The sequence below is a fragment of the Cicer arietinum genome, chromosome 3, assembly GCF_000331145.2.
Source record: "Cicer arietinum cultivar CDC Frontier isolate Library 1 chromosome 3, Cicar.CDCFrontier_v2.0, whole genome shotgun sequence".
NCBI classification, from domain to species: domain Eukaryota; kingdom Viridiplantae; phylum Streptophyta; class Magnoliopsida; order Fabales; family Fabaceae; genus Cicer; species Cicer arietinum.
In genome coordinates, this window is record NC_021162.2 from 76,459,738 (window position 1) to 76,481,684 (window position 21,947).

The window sequence follows — 21,947 nt, forward strand, 5'->3', positions numbered from 1 at the left end:
CACATCACTAAGCAATGCAAAAATGAGCAATGAAAATACAAGTCTTCAAGAGGGATCCAGATAATCAATATATCATTTAGGTCTGAACATGCAGTACCCAAGGGAGGAGGTATGTGCGTTCCTTCAGGGGCTCCAACCACTACTAATAGTTTTAATTATTTCCGGTTATAATATTCAGCCATCAATCAATAACATACCTTTAAGACAAATATGTAATGTGGCGTGAGATTTATAGGCTAAATAACTAAATTATTTAATATTTTATTAATTATTTGGAAAAGATAATATATTAGTAATATTATTATTGTACTGCACATTTTTACACTATAATATTTAATTGATATTTATAATTGATACTATACTATTTTAATCCTGGATCCGCCCCTTCGAGACTTCAATCCTGGATCCGCCCCGGGCAGTACCTAACTATATTGTAGAATATAATCAAAAAAATATCAGCAAAATATGCTTTATTTAGATAAAGCATCATATGCTGCAGCATCTCTCCATAGGCTGACTATTCAGTTTATTCCATTTACTGGCAAATTGATGATATAGCATTATGTTCAAATTATTAAGCTATAAAGGGATGTATGATGCAGTGCTATAATTAACCTGAAGCTACCAAACTGTAGGTGACCTCTATCCTTAGAAGAGTAGTGTAAAATGACATCATTCAAAGCTGAGAAACATACTGAGAAATCTAGTAGCTCTCAACCATCAGGAATGATTATGATGAATTTTTTACTTTACAGACATAAGCAGAAGCTTAAGGAGTCAGAGACCTAAAAAACGGGGCACCTTTGGATTCAAAGCATGGACCCAACACCAAAACAGATCTAGCAAAACATTTCTCTTGTACATGTTGCATTTAACTAATATAAAATATTCACACGCAACTTAGGCATAACTGTCAGCAAATAGAAAACAAACTAAATCTGAAATTGGAGTAATATGCTGAAGCAGTACTGAACAGAAACTGATTCGAGATTTGAATAACAGAAGCAGAAAACATAGCATAATGAAGATATTACTAACCTGAAAGATCGATTGACCAAGGTCTCAGCACATACTAGAGGTCCTAAACGCAGATATCTATCAGGCAGGCTTTTGATGTTTTTGCTTTAGTCAATATTTCTCATTACACTTTTAAGATTATGCATCTCAGGTTTGAAATGCATCCCTTTTCCCAAGGTGCATCTCCAATATAAACATGACAATACAACTTCAAAATCAAAAGTATACATACTTAAACCTGTCATAACTGGTAGTTTGGAGAGACCACCAGTGGTTAAAAAATCGATCTTCAATGATTTGAAATATCAACTAAGTCTCAAAAATAATTCAAAAAAATGAAAATGGCTGGTAAGTAATGAGGAACAATGACCGTTTCCACAAGATGGGTCCACGCATAAACTAGAACTACCATGGGTGGTAAATCTGATTTCAGTAGTGGATTATTTTGCTTTTGAAGCTAGTATAATGAAAATAGCATCATAAAAAGTATAAAACTGTGTGTTCCTTTCTTAAACACTAAAACTAATAACAACAAGAATGAAGATGTAATACATATTAAGGTGAAAAATAAAATTTCAAAAAATAATAATGTGAAGAGACAGTATAAAGGATATTACAACTTCAGAGCAGCTATTGCTTCTGGTTTAAAATCAACTCGCAGACCCAGCACACGCCTAACCTCTGCTGGAGTTAATCTCCAGGTCATAGGTCCAGAGTTTTCACCCCAGAAATCCAGAATCTCAGACACCTTTTCTAAATTTAGTATTGTTGCCATTTGAGTAAGTCGTGCAAACTTGTCTCTAACAGTCCTCTGTGTCATGATGCTGAAATGACTAACTAGAGCTCGAGCATCTCTGTCAAGCTGAAGACCACCAAGCTGACTAAATCTTTTCTGCATCATAATGACTTCCAGCCTTTTCACGATGAAGTCAATAACCAAATGAACAAAAGTATCATAATTGTTAGCAGTCATTAGTGGCTGCAGCCAAGCCACATTTGTCTCCACAGCATGAAGAAGCCTCTGAACCCACGGATCATTCACCTCATTATCTGCATACTCAGCCTCAGAAAGCTCGTAGCTGATCGTTCCTACACTGTCTAATACAGGCCGTATCCGTGGTGTAATGGTTGCTACAAGTTGTTCTATGCCAGAATTCAAAGCTTGCTTGAAAGCAGTGCTGCTATCTCCCAACTCAGACAAACAAGATTTTACCTTTTCTCGATCAGCTGGTGCAGGAAACACCTGTGTAAAGTAAATCAGCTGGTTAATGCTTCAATTCTAAAAGGATATACATTAAATACGCAAAGAAAATTCCATGAATATAAATATGACTATGGTTTAGGATTTCATGAAAGCGATAAATCTGTGTAAATAGAGAAACAATTCTTAAAAAAGCTGTAACTCGGTTCCACCTGCAAACCTCCTATCACTAAAGGGGACTGAGAGCAATTGTGGAAGCTAATGACGAATATGTCGCAGTTAAATAGCAAAATTGTACTACTTCCACAAAATTCATTGTCAATATATATAACTGTTAGGTACTAATGAAAAACATATCACCTACCTCAGCACACTGCTCTTCAATTTCATGTTTCAACTTGAGAACATATTCACTGCTAACATCCATGTTATTTAAAGCCGTTGCAATATCTGTCCCTGTCTTCTGCACACCAACACCACCAAAGAACAACTTTGCACCAAGGTTGGGCTCTCTGATTTTCTGTTGTAAGGCTTCATGATATTCATTGCTCAGTAAACTGCTAGCACCACTCAATACCGCGACAACAGAACTAATATTGGAAGTGGATATAGCCCTTCGCAAGCAACTCTGCAAAACATAGAACACATCATCCACCATAGAAGTGGTAAGGCTGTCGGGGTCATGTTCATCAATCCTTATAGCCTTCCTAACATTCTCAACCATGAAAAATCCCTCGAGAATGACATAAAACCCGGTCAAATCCTGTGCAACTTTACTGAAGCTACCACTCCTGAAAGCCTTGGTAGCACGAGGGAGCAATTCAGGGTCAACAGAAGTGAGGCCTTTGATCTTCGAAATCATGAATTCAGTATAATCCTCACCCAGCTGCATAAGGGAGAGAATCTCTTCCAAGTACAGCTCAACCTCTCTCGGATCAGGCCCCTCAGACCCTCCTCCAACTGCGAGCAAATTGTTGTTGCGCGCATTAATATCTGATGATAACTGAGCCAACTTCCTGTACTCCATGTACTTGTTTAAAATAACAGAACCCCGTGAATCACATTCCTCCTGAAGCTCACAGATTGCATACACAATACCATCTTCACCACAGAGAACACTCAAAATCTCACTATTCTCTTCAATAGCCAAAACAATGTCCTTAAACAAAGAGGTTAAACAAGCAACAAAATTCACATTCCTTTGTTCATTGGACATGGATATCGATTCCACCAATTGTTCAAATTCCATCCTGGATCTCATCCCAATGACCTTCTTCAAATACCCAACGTAAACCTGCAAACCTTCCTCCTCCAAGCCAAGCGGCGTGTAAAGACGAACAAACCTAAGAATGGAAGCGTGTTCGCGCTGATCCACCGCGGAAGAAAGCTTCTTCCGGACAATCCCTTCGAGCTGTTTCTTGACATCAAGCAAACGCTCCCTCTGAATCTGGATCTGATCAGAACCGGAATCTTTAAACTGTGCATCGATCTGGAGAAAAGTCTGGACATAACTGGCAGCAGATTCGTAATCTTCAGTGTCAAGAGCACGGAGGACGCCGTCGAGGCAGTTACCACGCTCGACAATGGCGTCAATACGGTGGAGCGTGGATCTAACGCGCGATTGAGCGAGGTCGAGTTCGCGAACTTTGAGACTAACTTGATCGGCGAGGTATGAGGTGGAAGTGACATTGGAGAGCATGTAATCGGAATCGGATTTGACGATATCGAGAACATCGGAGGAACGTTGAAGTTGGATGAGGTGGCGATCAAGGTCGGTGCGCTGAGATAAGAGATCATCAAGTTGCATGTCCAGTGATCTTTGGTGAGCAATGCATTCGTGTAGAAGACGCGTCATTGTTCCAACGTCCGTTACAGTACGGACGTATTCAACTGCCTCCGCCTTACCGAAATCAATAGACCACTTATTCTCTTCTTCTGAACCATTACCGTTACCGTTACTCCGAGGAGTCGAACCTGAACCCATTTTTTCCCAAGCAACGCCACAATTCACTTCACAACTCCCTCGGATCTAATATGCATTTTGCCTCCATCTCTAAATCCCTATTTCCACCTTTTTCTTTTCTTTTTTTATTAATAAATTCTTCTTCTTCTTCTTTATTTATCTAATTTAGTACATATTTTCATTTTTATTTAAACAAAAATATATTTTTTACATATTGACCATTTAATATTTATACTTAATAATTTATTTATTTGATATATTATTTATAAAATATGTCAAAATATATCAATTTTTTAAAATATATTGAAAAACAAAAGGTTTTAAGATGAGAGGCAACTAGTCGAGAAAATAAAATTATTAACTTGGTGGTGGCTCAAGACAAAAGATCAAAAGGCTTGAGTTACAACTTAAACCAGTGGTATTTACGACCAGTGTGCATAGAATCTTGAAGGAGTTGGAGGCAATTGGCATATTTGCACATCGTTCAAGATATATCTATTTAAAAATTTCCATGTTTGATGAGAAATTATGGTTGGGAAATGAGAGGGAATGGCGGTGGAGATGAACTATGAGGAGGTGATGATGAATGTACAAGATAAAGGTGAAAAGACCGAGAGATGAACAATAATTAATCTTCAATTTGGTGTTAATTTATTTCAATTTCATCTTTAATACTAATTAGACAGTAGATTGTAGTTTCAGCTTTTGATAAATTTAGTGCTGATATTCACATATACTTAATAGAGATCATATATTCCAAGTTTCCAACTATGTACGGTATATCAACTAGTTAATAGTTTTAATGAGTTTAATTGACATCTACTCATATGAAAAAGTCACATATAATAGTATTTGTGAATAATTTTTTAAAATTAATATCAAATATTGACTTACATTTTAAGAAAATCAGGTGAATAATAATAAATAAAAGCTTCGCGAATTACTGAGTGTGGCCCAATTGATTAAACAACACTAAACTTGTAGTTTGATCATTGCAAAACACACTTTTAAAGAAAAGTTAAATTGATTAAACAACACTAAACTAATATTTTTTTTTAAAGATAGTCACCCTCATAAAATTAATTTTGACATGTTTATTATTATAATTAATTTTAAATTGAAACTAACATTTATATTTTTTTTACCTTCAAAATTAAATTAATTTTGAATCTTCTATTCAACCCATTTTTAATATAAATTACCTTATATTTGACTCTGTCATAGTTAAAATAAATTTTTGGCAGTAAACACACTATTTGAATTAACGTTCTTCTCAATATTCTATGTTGAAATCTAACGTGAATTAAACACTATTTGGATCTTCTCAACGATCTTTATTTTTTTCATCTATTCTTCTTCTTTATGATTTTTGTCTCTTTTCAATGATTTTTGTTTACTAAAAAATAAATAAAAAGAGAGAAGAATTGAGGAGAGAGATAGTATTCGAAAATATAATGTTGTATGTAAAGAGAATAAACAATCTCCTAACACATGAAGTTATTTTTGCTTAATAAATAATAAAGTTATTTGTAAGAAAAAAATGGGATATATTACCGATAAAAGTATAACGTAACAGTTTGGGGGAAATTTGGATAAACTATGGCTGCTAACTGTACAACAATTCCTCTCTCTTTGGCCACAACTTGTTCCTCCTCGTTATTACTTGGAACTAAGGCAAAACGATTCGTTTATTTTTCAAAGGTGCCTTATCCTTTTTTGTCGTTTCTTGTTACGGCTCGCAGCTCCAAGCCTAAGGTTTCCACTGACTTCGCGGCTGCCGTCAATGGAGACGACGTCGTTTCCTCGGAGGAGGAACCGGTGAAGCTGGGAAATCCAACCCAAGTTTATGTTTGCAACCTTCCAAGAAGTTGGGACACTGAACAACTACTTCATTTGTTCACTCCTCACGGAACCGTTTTATCTGTAGAGGTTCAATATTGCTTGTTAAATGTATTTTCATTATTAAACTAGTCATAATGATTATAGTCTGAATGAGCAATGTGATTGTGTTGTGTTCATGCTTAATTGACGTCTACTGCTGTGATGTAGGTTTGCCGGAATGTGGAGAGTGGTGAGAGTAAAGGGAGTGCTTATGTCACGATGAGATCTTATAACACTGCCAAAACTGCAATTGCTGCATTGGATGGATTGGTTAGTCATTGTCAAATTTTATCAATGTGTTTTTTCTGGCCATTTCGTCTGATACTTTTTTTTTTTTTCTTTTCATTTTAATTGAAGGATGTTGGTGGACGCGAAATGCGGGTTAAATTTTCATTTCAGATGAATTCTAAGAAGAAAGGTTTAGAGACATTAAACTCGCCGCCCGCGAGAACTATATACTATGAAGGTCCTCATAAGGTGTATGTTGGGAATCTTTCTAGGTCTGCTACACCTGAAGACGTGAGACATTTGTTTGGTAGATTTGGAAATGTGGCTAGTGTGAGGGTGTTGCAAGATTTGAAAATGGGGAAAAGCCGCGTCTATGCCTTTGTCTCTTATCTTTCTCAGACAGAACGCGATGCCTCTATGTCCCTCAATGGAACTGTAAAATATGCACTCACCATTGTTCATTGTTCTGCTTCTTATTTCACTTGTTTGTATCTGTCTGATGGGTAGTCTTGTTCTTTCAGGAATTTTGTGGTCGAATTCTAGTGGTTAGAGAGGGCGTTGAGAAGACTGAGACCTAATTGGAGCTTTCAGATTATGCATAGAGAATATTGCAATTTTGGGTGTCTAGGATGGAGGAAGCTCTCTGCTCTGTTATGTGCAAGCGATATTGTTGTGAGAGCCTTCCTAAACTAGATAATGTCAGCTGGAACTGGAGGTTACTGTTCCATCAAAATGTGAATTTTCATCCCTACATCTTTGTTGTATGTCAAATTGCATTAACCAGTGTGTGACTGTATGTATGTATGGAACTTGATATAGGAACTTTTCTTTCTTTAGTTTTGCATATATTTATAGATATTCAATCTGTATTGAGCAGTGACCAAGTGCAGTTGTATTTAAGACTGCAGATGATCTCGTGACAATTTGATTTGAAGAAAGTGTAATTTATTGGCATAACCCACATGCTTCTTTAGAATGATTAGTTTAAGTTGAGCGAACTACATAAGGACTGTTATGTTGTCTTTGGAAATCATGCACATCCAGAACCCTGTTATCAGTGGTTTCCTAACATTAAAGACGACGACTCTGACTCTGATGAAGGTTCTCAGCAGTTGACCCTTCACCACGAGATTCTTTTAAGACATTTCCTAATTGTTTTGCAATCTTGACGGCATTGTATGTGGACAGATGTTTTAGAGAAAAGTTCATGTAACAATACCCAAAAAGCCGCCAAAACAACTTACTCTTGAAAGAATTTTTTTCTATTTTCCTTCCTTCCATTTGTACATCCTCAAATGACTTCTCCACCCACCCACCGGCAGTGACTCGCCTACACTATCTTGTTGGTAAGCTACTGACTCGCCTACACTAACTTGTTGGTAAGCTTTTATTGTTTGCAACATCTCTTTGTACCATTCTTTGTATTTTTTTTAATAGTGTTTACATTTTGTACTCAATCAGAATGTATAGCACTCCTGAGTCTAACCATCGTCCTTGGTTGAAAGAACATAATCAAGATAAGAGGTAAAAAAATTCAACACTTCTTCACGGATGATGAACTTGACTCACAATATTTTTTTATTTTTCATTTTATTAGGATGTTAGAGGATTCTGTAGTTGTGGAAAAAGTCTTGTTCATGGATAATGAATTGATTGGCAACCTCGTTAGGGAAGATATTCAATAATACAGAAGAGGCGTGGAAATTTTGGAATGATTATGGTGGAACATCGGGATTTAATGTCCTTGAAAGCAATATTTCAACAAAAACATAGATGGAAGGATTTGATGTCCGAAAAGCAATATTTAACTTGTTTTGTAATTGTCCAAATGTTATGGGGCTAGTTCTTTTTTATACGAGGGTCCTTCCTTTTAGTTTGACATGCTATTTGTTTCCAAACCTTTTGTATGGAAGAATATGCTAACAAAAAGGATGTAATGTGTATCAGATTTGTAATTTGTGATTGTATGTCTCAATTTTGATGCAAAATTCAAGCATACATTGCATACCTTGCAGTGGTAGTTGTATCAAGTATAAATATATCACAAAATTGAATTAATAACATCACTTTTAGATTCATGAACACAATTACAGTGTGTAAGAATGGATATATTACATTGATTACAATCTCAAAGTAAAAGATCGTAAAGATCAAAATGTTACAGCAAACTATCTCCAGCCTGTGCAGCACCTTCAACTAGCTTTGACAACATCTTCAACCAAGATTGCAACCATTTATTTGATTTGTATCCTCGATTGAAATTCAAAAAGCTTTGAGAAAGCAATCAGTATCAAATGCATCCAACTTGACCATAGGTGGTATCAAGTGAGCTCCTTTCCACAATCCTATGAACAAGCAAAATAATAAGAAAGAACTCAGTAACACAATAATGAAGGGGAATAAATAGAGAATGAGACAACTTTTTTCTCAAACAAATTGTTAACAATCTAATATCATGAAATTAACATAAATGATTTAAATTCAATTTTATACTGGAAACAGATTGGGGCATGTAAATTGGGGTTAAGGTTTTTACAAAAATTGGTTTTTTGAGCTTGGAGAAGAAATGTTTGAATCATCACTTACCCTTATGAATAAAGAGGAAGGGCAGCGAGTAGGCGAGAATTCCAACACGGCTGCTCCAGCAGAATTCCAACACGACTGCTCCAGCAATGGGATGGTAACGATGGATGAAGGATTATTCACGACAGAAGGAAATAATCATGCATCAGATCGAACAACATTCGAAATTTGTTTCGACTACGTTTCTGATGAAAGATGCTAACACAAAGAAGAGGAGATCTGGGTTGCAGAACTCTCATAAGTTTTGCGTTTTAGTAATGACCTTTCATTTCTTATTAAAAAAAAATAGACAGCTAAGATTTTCCAACATTATTTCTTCATGTTTTTTTTTTAACTTTTTTTTAATGGGAGAGAATCCGCTCCCGGCAAAATTACACCCATGAAACAGATCTTCAATGTATGTACATAAAGAACTACGCATATTACATGGAACCTGGTAAAAAATTAATTTTGGGCGATCACCTCACCAAGATTGTCAAAACTAACTTTTAAAAAATATGGACATTGATTGAACAGCGAAGTATATATATTTCTCATAGTGCAATAATCAATTATATCATTTCTTAAGCAATGTTCTCTAATTAGTCATCCACAGCTTTACGTAAGAAACATCAGCCCAGAATAGATATAAATTTGGCCATCTATTCAGAATTCAGGCGCTAATAACATCTATGAGGTGGCCGAAATGTGAATGCTGAAATTGTTGTTACATATTGCTGTTTTACATTGAAATCAGCAATGTCAAAGTTCTCTTAAGGTATGTTTGGATTGATAGTATAGAGTGGAATGGATTGATAGTATAGTATAGAGTGGAATGTTAAAGTTCTCTTAAGGTATGTTTGTTTTGAGACTTCCATATTAAATACCGGAACGGCTTGTAGAAAATAACCAGGTTTAATTTGACGAATCCTTATATGTGTTTCTTAAGTCCCAAGGACTGGATGGTTATTGAATCTCCCAGATGTCCTCAGTTTAACAATCTTCATCTTTTACAAGTGTGCTTGTACTTCAGTTCACAAAGTGTTTAGCTTATGTTTGAGACTTTTAACCAATCCATCTTCCTTGATGAATTGGTTCAAGCATAACTTTGAGTTATTTTAAACTGGAGTCAGAACACAGTCAACACACTACATTCCAGACAAGCTGCATAATTATGACTGAGTGACATGCAACACTATCAACGAAAATAATATTTACTAGAGGAACATGTGTCATATTTTTTTGGCAAATAGGTATACCGCAATCCTATGTAGGTTACACGATATGGAAAATAACTAACAAAATTTTATCCGTCACATGGTCAAGGCCTCAATCATAAAACACAATCATGTATATACACAAGTAACTCGGTTTGACCCAAGTATTACTGACTGCAGGCAACAAAATGACCTTCTCATCTGTAACTGAATAAGATCTTACATGGATGACAAAAGCATGCTTGTAAGTTGCAAGTTCCACATAAGTTTAAAATTGCCTTGACTTGGCTCGTATTTTCCTAATCAAGTAGTCTTCCAAACCAATGCCAGCATCCACAATTCTAGTATGACCTTTGATTTCAATCTTAAGAACTTCCTCCAAAACACCACCAATTTTCAAACCATCATCCACTTCACATATTTGGGGTACTACGATCATCCAAGTATCTGTATGAGGAGCTTCCCTATGCTCTAGTGATTTGGTAAGAACTCCACATGCTTCCTCAATCCTACCAATATTGCATAACCCCTTCACTAAGGCATGGATGACAGCAAAATGTGGAGAAAAACCTTTGGACATCATTTCCTCCACATATTTAGTTGCCTCATCAAGCATTCCCAAATCACATAAACCATTTACCAAAGTCCTATAAGAAACTAGATTAGGCAAGCATCCATTAGCCCGCATGTCATCGAGAACTTTGCAAGCATCGCTGGCACGCCCTTCTCTACAGAATCCTAATATAACCGTATTATAATGAACTATGTCGGGATTGCACCCTTTAACCTTCATCCTACAAAGAAGCTTATAAGCTTCCCTAAGCTTCTTCTTCCTACACAAACTATTCAACAAAGTTGTATAAGTCAAAGAATCAGGAACAAACCCTTTGTTCAACATATCCTCCAAAAGATCAACAGCTCCATTGACCTGACTTTTCCTACACAAAGCCTGCATCAAAATCCGGTAAGACTCGATATCGGGAATAACATCTCTCTGAAACATTTTGTTGAACAGTGTGTAGGCAATGCTGATATCCCCATTGAGACAGAAAGCCCTCATGAGAATGTTGTAGGACTTAGTGTCGGGGAACACACCATGTTTGTGAGCATCCTTGAATAGATCAAAAGCGGGTCGAACGTAATTCCGATGGGAAACGAGAAAGACGAGAATGCGGTTAAGGTGTTTGGTTAAAGGCTTGCAATTGAATTGCAACATGGTGTAGAAGGTGTTGAGGGCTTTATCAGGCAAATCAGCTTGGGCGTAGATTTGAATCAAGTAAGAGAAGAGAGTGGGGGTAATGGGTTGGGAATCAGATTTGAGACGACGGAGGAGATCGTCGAGGAGAGAGAAGTGTTTGGAGCGACCGAATTTGAGAAGAAGGATGAGGTAGGTTGAGTAAGTGTGACGGAAATTGGGTTGAAGAGAAGCGTAGTCGAAGATTTCTTTGGCGAGAAGAGGGTCTGATTGGGAAGCAATGAGTTTTTGGACTCTGGTTGGAGAACCAATTGGAGAAGAAGAGTTGCTGTAGGAATGGAATTGGAATAGTAAAGAAGAAGAAGAAGAAGAAGAAGAAGAAGAAGATGATCCCAATGAGAAGATGCCATTTGAAGCGATGGGTGTTAGAGTTTTCGATAAAACTTTGAACGCTCTGTGCATCGGCTTCGGATACGAGTGAACCAGGAACAAGCAAGCAACTTAACTCAAGAATGAACAACACAACGCTTTTGCTCCTTTTGCTTCACTTACTTCAGTTACATTTATTTTATTTTTCGTCTTTTTTTTTCTTCCTGTTTTAAATCTTTTTATTATAAATATTAAATATTTTGGTTCTAGAATTTATAAAAAAATAAATATTTTATTCATTTAAAATAAATATTAAATTCGATATATTTGTAATTTAAAAGATTTGAAATAGTTCTGATTTGTATGGGAAAAACATGTTTTAATTGGATATTGCAAGTTCTTTTTTTTTTTTAAATTAAAATTCGGAATCACGGACAAATTTATGGTATTGGTATTCACCTCACACATCAAACCGTATCACTAGTAATATTATTGTCATTTTTAAATTTTAAATGTAAAAAAATTAATTTTCTATGTAGAAAATATGATTTTTAATATTTTTTAATTTTATTATTGCATAATAATTATTTTTATTATAATAAATATAAATTTTAAATTTATTATTTTATATATATAAATGGGTGCGAGTGAAAAACTTGAATTCCCTCACGGGCGATATAGAGACTTAAATTTTACACTCGTTAAAAAACGACGCAGGTGCAAATTTTTCTCGACTAGTAGAGTACGGAAGTGGGAGAAGCAAAACCTCTACTGCATTGTTGTCATGCTTAACCAAAATATTTAACATTTGTAATTTAATGGACTAAAAAATAACCAAAATAGTTTTACCAAAGTTTGTAACATTTATAACCTAATAAACAAAAATAAAATGAAAAAAACTTAAAGGGGCAAAGTAAAAACTAAAAATATCTTAAAAGACTAAAAGTGTAATTTACAATATTTTTAACTAGCAAAATACTCCCTTGAAAATTGAAATCAATATTAAGTTTATGGTTAAATATATTTTCAATCTCTCTGAATATATCAAGTTTTATAGTCACTCTAAAAGATTCTTTCGAAATATGATCTTTCTAAATTTTCTATTACTAATTTTAGTCTATATTTTTTTTTATAAAAGTTCACGTTGCATGCTCTAGATGAATTTTATTTTTTTTACATATCATTGATAAGACTATAAAAGATCATCAATTTAATAATTTCACTATTTAATTTTGAATATTTATTAATTTATCTATTACTCCAAATTCAAGATTAAATTGTTAAAACAAAGATTAAATGGTTGGTTTGTTTAGTTAATGCTATTTTAAATTTTTATCAATGACATGTCATAAAAAAAAGTCAATTAGAACAAGCGGCGTAAATTTTTATAAAAAAGTAGGGACTAAAATTGGTAATCGAAATTTAAAATGACCAAAATTTAAATGAAATTTTTAGATGGATAAAAATAAAAGTTAATATATTTAGAGGGGCTAGAAGCATATTTAATGATAAAGTTTTAAAAAAAAATCATATTTTGTAAATAAATGATAAATATTTGTAATGTGATTTGTATACTAAATTTTAAATAGTGTATTACAAAGTTCCTCACATTTATTTTCTTTATAAAATATTCAAACGTCACACTAAAAAATATATATACAATTATTTTTATACAATTATTTTTAAACTAAATTATTTTGTAAAATGACAAACTTTTAAATATATAATAAGCGATAAACTTTTATATCGTATATGTTTATATAATAAATTATAATTAATTTATTATAACTCTTACACATTTTTTATGTATAAGTGACCAATTTTTATCATGTATACAATTTGTATTCTAAATTATAATTAATATATTATAATTTTTGTTTCACTTTATCAAATTATTCAAGAGACACACAAATTTGCAACTTTTATTTTGTTGTGTCTAGTGCGTTTGTTCAAAAAATTATAAAAGTTTTGATATTTTTATCGAATAGATAATTAAGAGATAATAATCATCAATTACATATTTATTCTTAAATTAAATAAATCATAAAACATCCTCTTTTAACTATTTAATTGTGTCAAACATTCATCTTCTTTATGATTTGTGTAATAAACTATAGAGATATTGAAGATGTGATTTACCACAAAAATATCTTTATCAAATAGTATATCCGTCTTAATATGTTTCATTTTATTAAAATAGAAATTTAATTATTAATATAAATTTATCAACAACAAAAAGTTTGTAGTTTTTTCTTATATTCAAAGACACAATCATCAAACAAAAATTTATCTCTTAACTAATAAATATATGAATGAACATATTTTAGAAAATTAATTATTAATAAATATTTATCATGTTTATGGTTTGAATGGTAAATTATAATTAGCATGTTATAATTTTTCTCTACTTTTATCTAAAAAATATTTAAATGACATACTAATAAAATATATATCTCTATTAATTAATTTGTGAATGACCATTCTCATGTATGATATTTTTTTTTGCACAATTATATACATAAAAAAATAATACACACATTATTAAAATTTTGGTATCTAACATTTTTGTGTGGTCGTCGCTCCTCTAAAACCTTAACTCTCTCCTTCTTCGTCAAATGTATGGTTTAGGGCTATTTTTAGCTCGAAATGGTCCATATTTGTCATTTATTTATTTATTTATTATTTTTATATAAATAAGTGGTTTGTACATATGTTTAGTTTTATTTTTTTTATTTATGTGATTTCGTTGTCTAAATGTGACGTTTTCTTCGTCGTATTAGTGTAATTTTTTTTACGTCTTGTTGTGGTATTTATTTCGTTCAAATTGACAAAATAGTTTTGATCAATTACAAATTTTAATAAATAATTTTTGCGTCGTTAACATTACATATACGAATACAAAAGTATTTTGAACACTTGAATTTTATCATATTTGTAGACTTGTTGACGTATTTGACTATGTTGTTGTTTTGTGTTTTTAATATAAGTGTTGTTTGTTTGTCTGCATATGCATCTTATTTGACTTTAACATGTTTGAATTATACTGAATTAATGCATTCGACCAATTTGAATGAGTTAATATTATTTTTTTTTGTAAAATAATAAATACACACTAATAAAACATCATTCATTGAAATGAGTAGAGTACATTGATTGAGAATAGCTAATATAAAAACATTAGTCTAAAATAATACAAAAATAAAGATTACTGAAATTGAGAAGGATATACATGCAATTAAACTCACAACAGTCAAATTAATACCATAAAATAATAAAATATTTATAAATACAACAAAGACAAGTGAATTTAAATAACATTGTACCAGAATGTGTAGATGAAGAACCAAACATACACATAATTGAGAAGATTGATAACAAATCATTTTCACAACAAAGTGAAATATAATAAAATTAAAATTATAATTGTAATTTTGTAAATGAATATTATTGTTGTAGTTGAAATGAATATTGTGATATTTAATCTATAATTTATTTAATCTACCAAGATATTTTACTTTTATATTTTCTTTTAATTCAAAACTCTTTATTATACCATACACTAAAATTTATATATCAAAATATCATACTATTTTTATCTTCCGAACGTTGCAAGGCGATGACAAAGCCACTTGAAACATTTTTTTTTCTCCACTAGGAGGTAGCATTATGGAGATACGACCCTGTATTGCCTTTTATTTTTCACAACAAATAATCAATGGTTAATTTAGTAAATACAAATAATTAAAAAACCAAATTATATTAATAAAATAGAATAAAATAATTTGAACGTCATCTTTCATCTCATTTTAGAGCCGTTCGATTATGAGTTTCGTAGTTTCGATTATCGCATTCTGCAGTACAACGTGATTTTAGCTCTAATATGTAAGTTTTCAACTTAGTATAATTCTTAAAGTGATTCAATTTTTGTGGTGGTGGACAGATTCTCCAAGATGGCCAACTTTATATATTGCAGAAAAGTGAATGATGTTTGTCATGTGACATATTTGTTATTTAAAGAAGTAGTTAGACTTCATGGTGTACTTAAAAGCATTATGAGTAATTGAAACACTAAATTCATTAGTCACTTTGGGTAAGCTTGGGTTAAACAGATGTGCTAAAACAAATATTATGTTATATTATTTTAACATTTTTCTTCTATTTTACGGTCTATTGTTAAAATAATATGTTACATTATTTATTTTGACAATAGAATTAAAGTTGCTAATTTATCGCTGCAAAATAAAAAAAATGTATTAAAATAATATAATATTTTATTTGTTTTGACATATTTATACATTAATTTTATATTTTTTCTCATTAAATGTATTTTATTTGATTTTATTAATATAATATAATTTTTATTTATTAAATTAATAATTAATTATTTATTATAAACAAATAAATAAAAGACAATAGATGTTAGCATCCTAACATGCAACCTTTTTATTGGAATTTTTTTTATTTAAAATAAAATATTTTAATATATAAATTTTAATATAAAATATAATAAATAATTTTAAATAAAAAATTGATATAAAAAAATTGATTTACAATGAATTTTATGTTAATGTTTATTCAATATCTTATATTAAAAAAATATTATTTTTTCAGTTAAACTTTTTAACCTTACTGATATTTTGATTCCCATCAACTCGGGTGATGTGAACATTGGACCAAACCATTTGTCTCGTTCAAGAATAATGGGGACCATCATGAAAACTTTGTCATAAAAATCAATGGGCGTCGTGGTTATATATAATTTGAAGTTGAGGAATAAAAAAAGTTGAAAAATGAAAATGAGTGGTAGCGGCAGCTAAGAGCCTAAGACAACGCATGAATGAATGCGTGATAGAGAATAGTTGAGAGACAACTCTAGAGAGAGGAGAGCCACAAGATCACAGAGGTTCGTGTCAATGTTCCACGTGTCAGAGTCCCCGCCACGATATCTTATTTGTGGTCGCAATGTACTGACGTGGTATTCCTCACAGAAAATATCAATTACAGTTCCAATACGGTGGTTCATCTTGTCTTGTAAAAAAAACATATGGTTAGTATGTTTTTTTTGAAGTTCCAAATAGTTTAAAATTTAATATGATTATTTTTAATGATTTGTAATGTAATATGTTTGACTAAATAACCTTTTAAAAAATATTAACATTTTTATTCAAAAAATATTTGACATGACTTAAGATTTATTATGGATTGAGTAAAGATTTATTTGAGTATTATTTATTCTCACGGGTAATATGTATTTCATTTAAAATAAAAAATTGGTATATTTAATATTAATTTTGAAAATATCTGGTTACACAAAAGCAGATAAGATAGGAGGAGGAGGCAAGAGAGTGGAATAGGCGGGTCCCACAAAGTGAATGGATGGTGGAAAAGAAAGCACGTGAGCAGAAGGAACGACAGTACACGTTGTATGAAGGAAGCGGAGAGAAGAGAAATAGATCTCATTCATTCTCATCCTTCCGTTTCTGTCTCACATGACTAAGATATTTTAGCGGCTCTGAGTTTCTTTGCCATTTAATTTCTAAAATCTCTCTCTCTCTCTCTCTCTCTCAACTTTTCAGATATTTTCATTCAGCGACCCATCAATCAACTTAAGACAACCAACCTAGTTGTAGATTTTGCTCACTTCTCACCAAGATTACACAATTTAGGGTTTTTCTTATTGATGCGCTTTTTGTTTTCCGTTAACCGTAGTTTGTCGTTTGAAAATGGGTGAGGTAGCAGAGACTGAGATGCTGAACAACCATGTCTCTCTCCAGGAGGACTTGGTTAGCTCGGAGACCTTCCTTCCTCCGGTCATGCTTAGGGTGTTGCTCGTTGAAGCTGATGACTCTACTCGCCAGATTATTTCTGCTCTTCTCCGCAAATGCGGTTACAAAGGTTTTTTTCTTCCCAAATTTGTTGTTTAAATTATTTTTTGAAATATAAAACCTTTTTTTCTTAGATGTATTCCAATACGACTAAATCATTCATTACCATTTTTATTTTATTTTTAAATTTGACTTATTATTGAATGAGGAAGTGAAAGATTCCTTATTTGAGGTCCAATCCAACTAGATTGATATGCAGTTTTGGTGTTCATGTATACTATTATTATTATTATTAGTGAACTCGTGAAGAGAAAACGTTTAAGTATAGTATGTAAAAATATAATTCAACACTGAAACCATAAAAGGATAAAACGTCCCACAAGATAACATATCGGAAGAAATGAATGGGTCTATTGGGTTACTTTGTTATGAGAATCAATTTTCAAATTGCTCCGTAGACAGCTTTTTGGCTTCAAAGCTTTATTTAAGTGCTAAATAAACTAGTCAAACCATGCAATCACTTAATATGATTTTTATTTTTATTTTTTTATTTATAAAAAATTTAATTAATGTAATAATTGTGTGCATATACTCCACCAAAGTCGGAGTAGCTTAGATTTATTGCTTGAGCATATGTGGTGTCTCATATGTGTATGCAATGTTAAAGTTATGTCCTTCAAAGCTAGTGTGGGGATTGGGGAAGGTGTATTTACCTTTAAGCTTGAGAATTGAGATGCTTATGAACTTCTTAATGGTAACTTTTGTATGCAGTTGCTGCAGTTCGTGACGGCTTAAAGGCATGGGAGACATTGAAGAACAAATCAGTGAATATAGATCTTGTATTAACGGAAGTGGATTTGCCATCAATATCCGGTTTTTCACTACTTACTTCAATCATGGAGCATGCCAGTTGCAAAAACATTCCTGTCATAAGTATGTCTTGACTTGGTACCTTGTGGCCTTATTAATCTTGATATTAGTTAGATATGGCTAATGGGCTAGGGTTTATTCTCAATTTCTCATGGTGTTTGCAGTGATGTCTTCTCACGATTCAGTTAGTACTGCGTTCAAGTGCATGCTAAACGGGGCTGTTGATTTTCTCATTAAACCTGTTCGGAGGAATGAGCTTAGGAACTTGTGGCAGCATGTGTGGAGAAGGCATACTGTATGTCAATGTTCTTTTATCTTGTAGAAATGTTATATTTCTATTGTCTTGTAGTGTGGCATTCTAATTCGACTTGTACTGACTTCAATTTTTGTTGTTTCAATTTTATATTATTTATACAGATTAGCAGGCCTTCTCAAAATATAACATCTCCACAGACTAAACTTGACGTTGCTCCAGAAAGCAATGCTCCAAGCAATAATTCTAGTGGTTCTGTGGCTTCCACGCAAAAAAATAATGAATGCAGCGAAAAAACTAGTGAGACTCAAGTAAGTTTTGCCTCTGAATGTCATCAAAATTTCACTAAAATAATGCAATATGACGACTTCTGAGGTTTCAATTAAGCTGATTCCATTACCAATGTTCTGTCTACCCTTCTAGTGTCTGGCTTGAGTAACATAAAACACAACTATGATAACTTGTACAATTCTTTTATGAAGCCACTCTCTTGCAATATGACGACTTCTGAGGTTTCAATTAAGCTGATTCCATTACCAATGTTCTGTCTACCCTTCTAGTGTTTGGCTTGAGTAACATAAAACACAACTATGATAACTTGTACAATTCTTTTATGAAGCCACTCTCTTGCAAACTTGAGGAAATTTTCCTTTCTGGATTAGGCTGGGTTGATGAAATTTTGCATAGAAACTGCATGTTTTGGCAACTCTTAAGCAGAGTACTTTTACTTGTCAATCCCCGTTTTTAGAAGCTGATGCATACTTGGAAAATATGCAGGATATGTCCCAGCTAAAGAGTTCTTTAAGTTTGAGCAATACCGACAAGGTGAAGCAGGAAAGTTCTATCAAATTTGAAAGGGAGTCTGCTGAGTATAACAATGAAACTGGAGGTATGAAGCTTTCTCTTATCTTGTACTTTGTTCAATTTTTTGGCCCCTATTATGCTACTTAGTGACAATTAACTTTTATTGCAGAGAAATCAACTACATTAGTATCTAAAGTGGCAAGGTACGACAAAATTTCAACAGGTTTAAGGCTAGGTCAATGCTATGATCATAGTGAAACAGAAAACCAAGATCAAGATGAAGTGTTAAGAACAGAGTTAAGCAAAGCCGATCCTCATATCAATAGAAAGATTCATCGATGCAATGATGAACTAGTAGAACATTGCACTGGAGCTATTGACTTGATTGCTACTATTGAGAATCTTCCAAAGAGCAGTTATGCAAATTGTAGTTTCAATGGTGGTAACACAGCCAAGTTTGATTTTGATTCACAATTGGAACTTTCTTTACAAAGAGATTTTCGTGGCAGCTCACCCCAACCTACTACTGAGGAAAGACATATATTGAATCATTCAAATGCTTCTGCGTTTTCTTGGTGAGTTCACTATTTGATTATAATTTTTTGAATTCTTAATGATACCAATTATCAAATAACTAAACATATTTGTCATACAAACTTTTCACTGTGCAGGCAAAATAATGCAGTAACGAACTTTATTAGCCAAAAAATGATATTTATCTTTGGTTTCTGTAATTTATGCATGTTTTTTGCCGTTCCTCTCCCAGTCTTGTTTATGTTGTTCAACATGTAAGAATGGATTTATAAGCCAACTAAATTATGATATCATATGAACTAAAACAGCATTATGAGCTTGAATTTATAGTTTTCGAAAGGACCGCCTGGTGGTAAAATTTGCCAAGATTCTCAAGGGACAGCAGATATATTGGCGTGTTTTATCATCAGGCATTGGCAATTTCAAGAATGTTTCAAAGAGACTCAATAACAAAATTTGAATGCTTAGTTGATAGTCTTTTTTTAGTAAATCTGTCTGTAATTGGGTTTTTTTGTGTTAAAAACCAATAGAACCTAATAAACATTACAGAATTTCTGATGATACTTGTGATAAAATTCTTGTCTGCAGGTATGGCAGCAGTAAGTTGTTGCACCCTCTATTTCCATCAAATAATTTTCATGAATCACATAAATTATCCCAAGATACAAATACTACTCAGTCTGGACAAGTCGATGCAAAATTGCCAAACAGTCTACTTGAATTCTTTCCAGCCACCGGGTCCACGTTTGATAATAAGTCTATAGGACATGGTAATGTTTTTCATTCAATGTTCTACATAGAATCACCAAAGTCAGTTTGTCAGAAAGAGAGTTCTTCATTTCCCACAAGTATTTCCTCCCAGTCCAATCCTAAAAATCAGAACTCAGAACGATCGGATGATGCCACCTATAGTACTTGTGATCAAAACGTAAATGATCAAAGCACTGTTGATTGTGCTATGCATAATTCTCCAGCTAGTGGTCAAAGTAGTGGTACTAGTTTTTACCATGATGCGGTAAATCATAACGCTAGTGGTGTATGTGAAGGCACAGGTAGCGGAAGTGATGGAAATGCCCCTTCTGTTGTAGGCAATAACAACTTTGAAAGTTCTATGAATAATGATCATTATGACGGGCTTAGAGGCACAAATTCTCATCGTACCAGCCAAAGAGAAGCAGCTCTAACAAAGTTTCGGCTAAAGCGAAAAGACAGATGTTATGAAAAAAAGGTACTGCAATTTCTAAGAAAAGCACTATACTACTCTCGAAATATTTATGATTATTGTTTAATGAAACAATAGGGTACTTTATCAGTGTTTTTAGTACGTATAGAAATTCCTAAAAACACTGTAGATATCACTATCTCATCAGGCTAAATCTGCTTACAAAAACAAATTCCTACCGCATGTTTTTGTAATCTATAAAATGCCTAGGCTGATACTTTTGAAGATCCTTTCAGATGCTCATTGCTCAAATTTATTATACAGGTGCGATATGAAAGCAGGAAAAGGCTGGCAGACAACCGTCCCCGGGTGAAAGGACAGTTTGTTCGCCAAGTACACAGTGAACATCCGGCAGCTGATGCCGGAGGTTACTGAGATTGTTTTATTTCAAGTTACCTTCATCATCGATTTACAGTCTGACTTCCAACACTAATTTGACTCGACAATGATTTACTGTAGGTCTTGTGAAATTTGTTTGATTTTAATTACATTGCTAGTGTTTTCTGTCGGCTTGTTATATTGACTGTTTCCTAGAAGTTTAGGATTGTAATTATATAATGATATTGGATTGGTTTGTAGTTTTGATTTTACTTCGTGTAAATGTTGTTTCTTCTGAGTATAAAATGTTTTTTTTATCGTTCAATTAGAAATGTTTTTTTACTGCTTCAATGAAAGGTTTTAATTTCATTTTCAAATACCGCTTCTAAACATAGACAAGTTTGTTTAACCTTGTTCTAGAATAATTTTTATTTTTTAGCATTAAATCTTTAACCTTCTGTCTCTGCAAGCATTCTTTGTTCAATATA

At 32.9% G+C, this 21,947-nt stretch overlaps 3 protein-coding genes across 6 annotated transcripts; 2 read left to right on the plus strand and 1 right to left on the minus strand.

The window, feature by feature from the left end:
• Positions 1 to 1,480: 1,480 nt before the first annotated feature.
• Positions 1,481 to 11,811, minus strand: LOC101511531 (conserved oligomeric Golgi complex subunit 4). Of its 4 annotated transcripts, XM_073365631.1 has the most exons (4): positions 10,391 to 11,793; positions 7,418 to 7,423; positions 2,583 to 4,192; positions 1,481 to 2,260 (listed from the first exon to the last, which is right to left on the minus strand). In XM_073365631.1, the coding sequence occupies exons 1-4, from the start codon at positions 11,724 to 11,726 to the stop codon at positions 1,631 to 1,633; spliced, it is 3,582 nt and encodes a 1,193-aa protein (XP_073221732.1). In that variant the 5' UTR covers positions 11,727 to 11,793; the 3' UTR covers positions 1,481 to 1,630. The 4 variants fall into 4 exon arrangements, 2 of the variants coding, with proteins under 2 accessions (XP_073221732.1, XP_012569591.1); XR_001143586.3 differs by lacking the exons at positions 1,481 to 2,260; positions 2,583 to 4,192; positions 7,418 to 7,423 and adding exons at positions 8,340 to 8,635; positions 8,877 to 8,951 and having other exon boundaries at positions 10,293 to 11,811; XR_012162139.1 differs by lacking the exons at positions 1,481 to 2,260; positions 2,583 to 4,192; positions 7,418 to 7,423 and adding exons at positions 8,340 to 8,635; positions 8,877 to 9,092 and having other exon boundaries at positions 10,293 to 11,811.
• Positions 5,692 to 7,247, plus strand: LOC101498483 (small ribosomal subunit protein cS22). Its single transcript, XM_004494814.4, has 4 exons — positions 5,692 to 6,110; positions 6,231 to 6,332; positions 6,420 to 6,725; positions 6,812 to 7,247. Exons 1-4 carry the CDS (start codon positions 5,781 to 5,783, stop codon positions 6,866 to 6,868), a joined length of 795 nt encoding a protein of 264 aa, XP_004494871.1. The 5' UTR covers positions 5,692 to 5,780; the 3' UTR covers positions 6,869 to 7,247.
• Positions 11,812 to 17,055: 5,244 nt separating the features above from the next.
• Positions 17,056 to 21,784, plus strand: PRR59C (two-component response regulator-like PRR59c). Its single transcript, XM_004494815.3, has 8 exons — positions 17,056 to 17,528; positions 18,230 to 18,391; positions 18,493 to 18,623; positions 18,746 to 18,892; positions 19,359 to 19,470; positions 19,555 to 19,960; positions 20,508 to 21,147; positions 21,406 to 21,784. Exons 1-8 carry the CDS (start codon positions 17,357 to 17,359, stop codon positions 21,514 to 21,516), a joined length of 1,881 nt encoding a protein of 626 aa, XP_004494872.1. The 5' UTR covers positions 17,056 to 17,356; the 3' UTR covers positions 21,517 to 21,784.
• Positions 21,785 to 21,947: the final 163 nt, after the last annotated feature.

What these genes read in the sequence shown, in the direction of transcription:
- LOC101498483 (XM_004494814.4), top strand. Translation starts at nt 5,781, where the DNA reads ATGGCTGCTAACTGTACAACAATTCCTCTCTCTTTGGCCACAACTTGT. An exon ending in GAACCGTTTTATCTGTAGAG is followed by an intron (nt 6,111 to 6,230) that starts GTTCAATATTGC and finishes GCTGTGATGTAG; the next exon opens with GTTTGCCGGAATGTGGAGAG. An exon ending in TTGCTGCATTGGATGGATTG is followed by an intron (nt 6,333 to 6,419) that starts GTTAGTCATTGT and finishes TTTTAATTGAAG; the next exon opens with GATGTTGGTGGACGCGAAAT.
- LOC101511531 (XM_073365631.1), bottom strand. Translation starts at nt 11,726, where the DNA reads ATGCACAGAGCGTTCAAAGTTTTATCGAAAACTCTAACACCCATCGCT. An exon ending in TTGAAGAGCAGTGTGCTGAG is followed by an intron (nt 2,261 to 2,582) that starts GTAGGTGATATG and finishes TACTTTACACAG; the next exon opens with GTGTTTCCTGCACCAGCTGA.
- PRR59C (XM_004494815.3), top strand. Translation starts at nt 17,357, where the DNA reads ATGGGTGAGGTAGCAGAGACTGAGATGCTGAACAACCATGTCTCTCTC. An exon ending in ATGTGTGGAGAAGGCATACT is followed by an intron (nt 18,624 to 18,745) that starts GTATGTCAATGT and finishes TTATTTATACAG; the next exon opens with ATTAGCAGGCCTTCTCAAAA. An exon ending in ACAGATGTTATGAAAAAAAG is followed by an intron (nt 21,148 to 21,405) that starts GTACTGCAATTT and finishes TTTATTATACAG; the next exon opens with GTGCGATATGAAAGCAGGAA.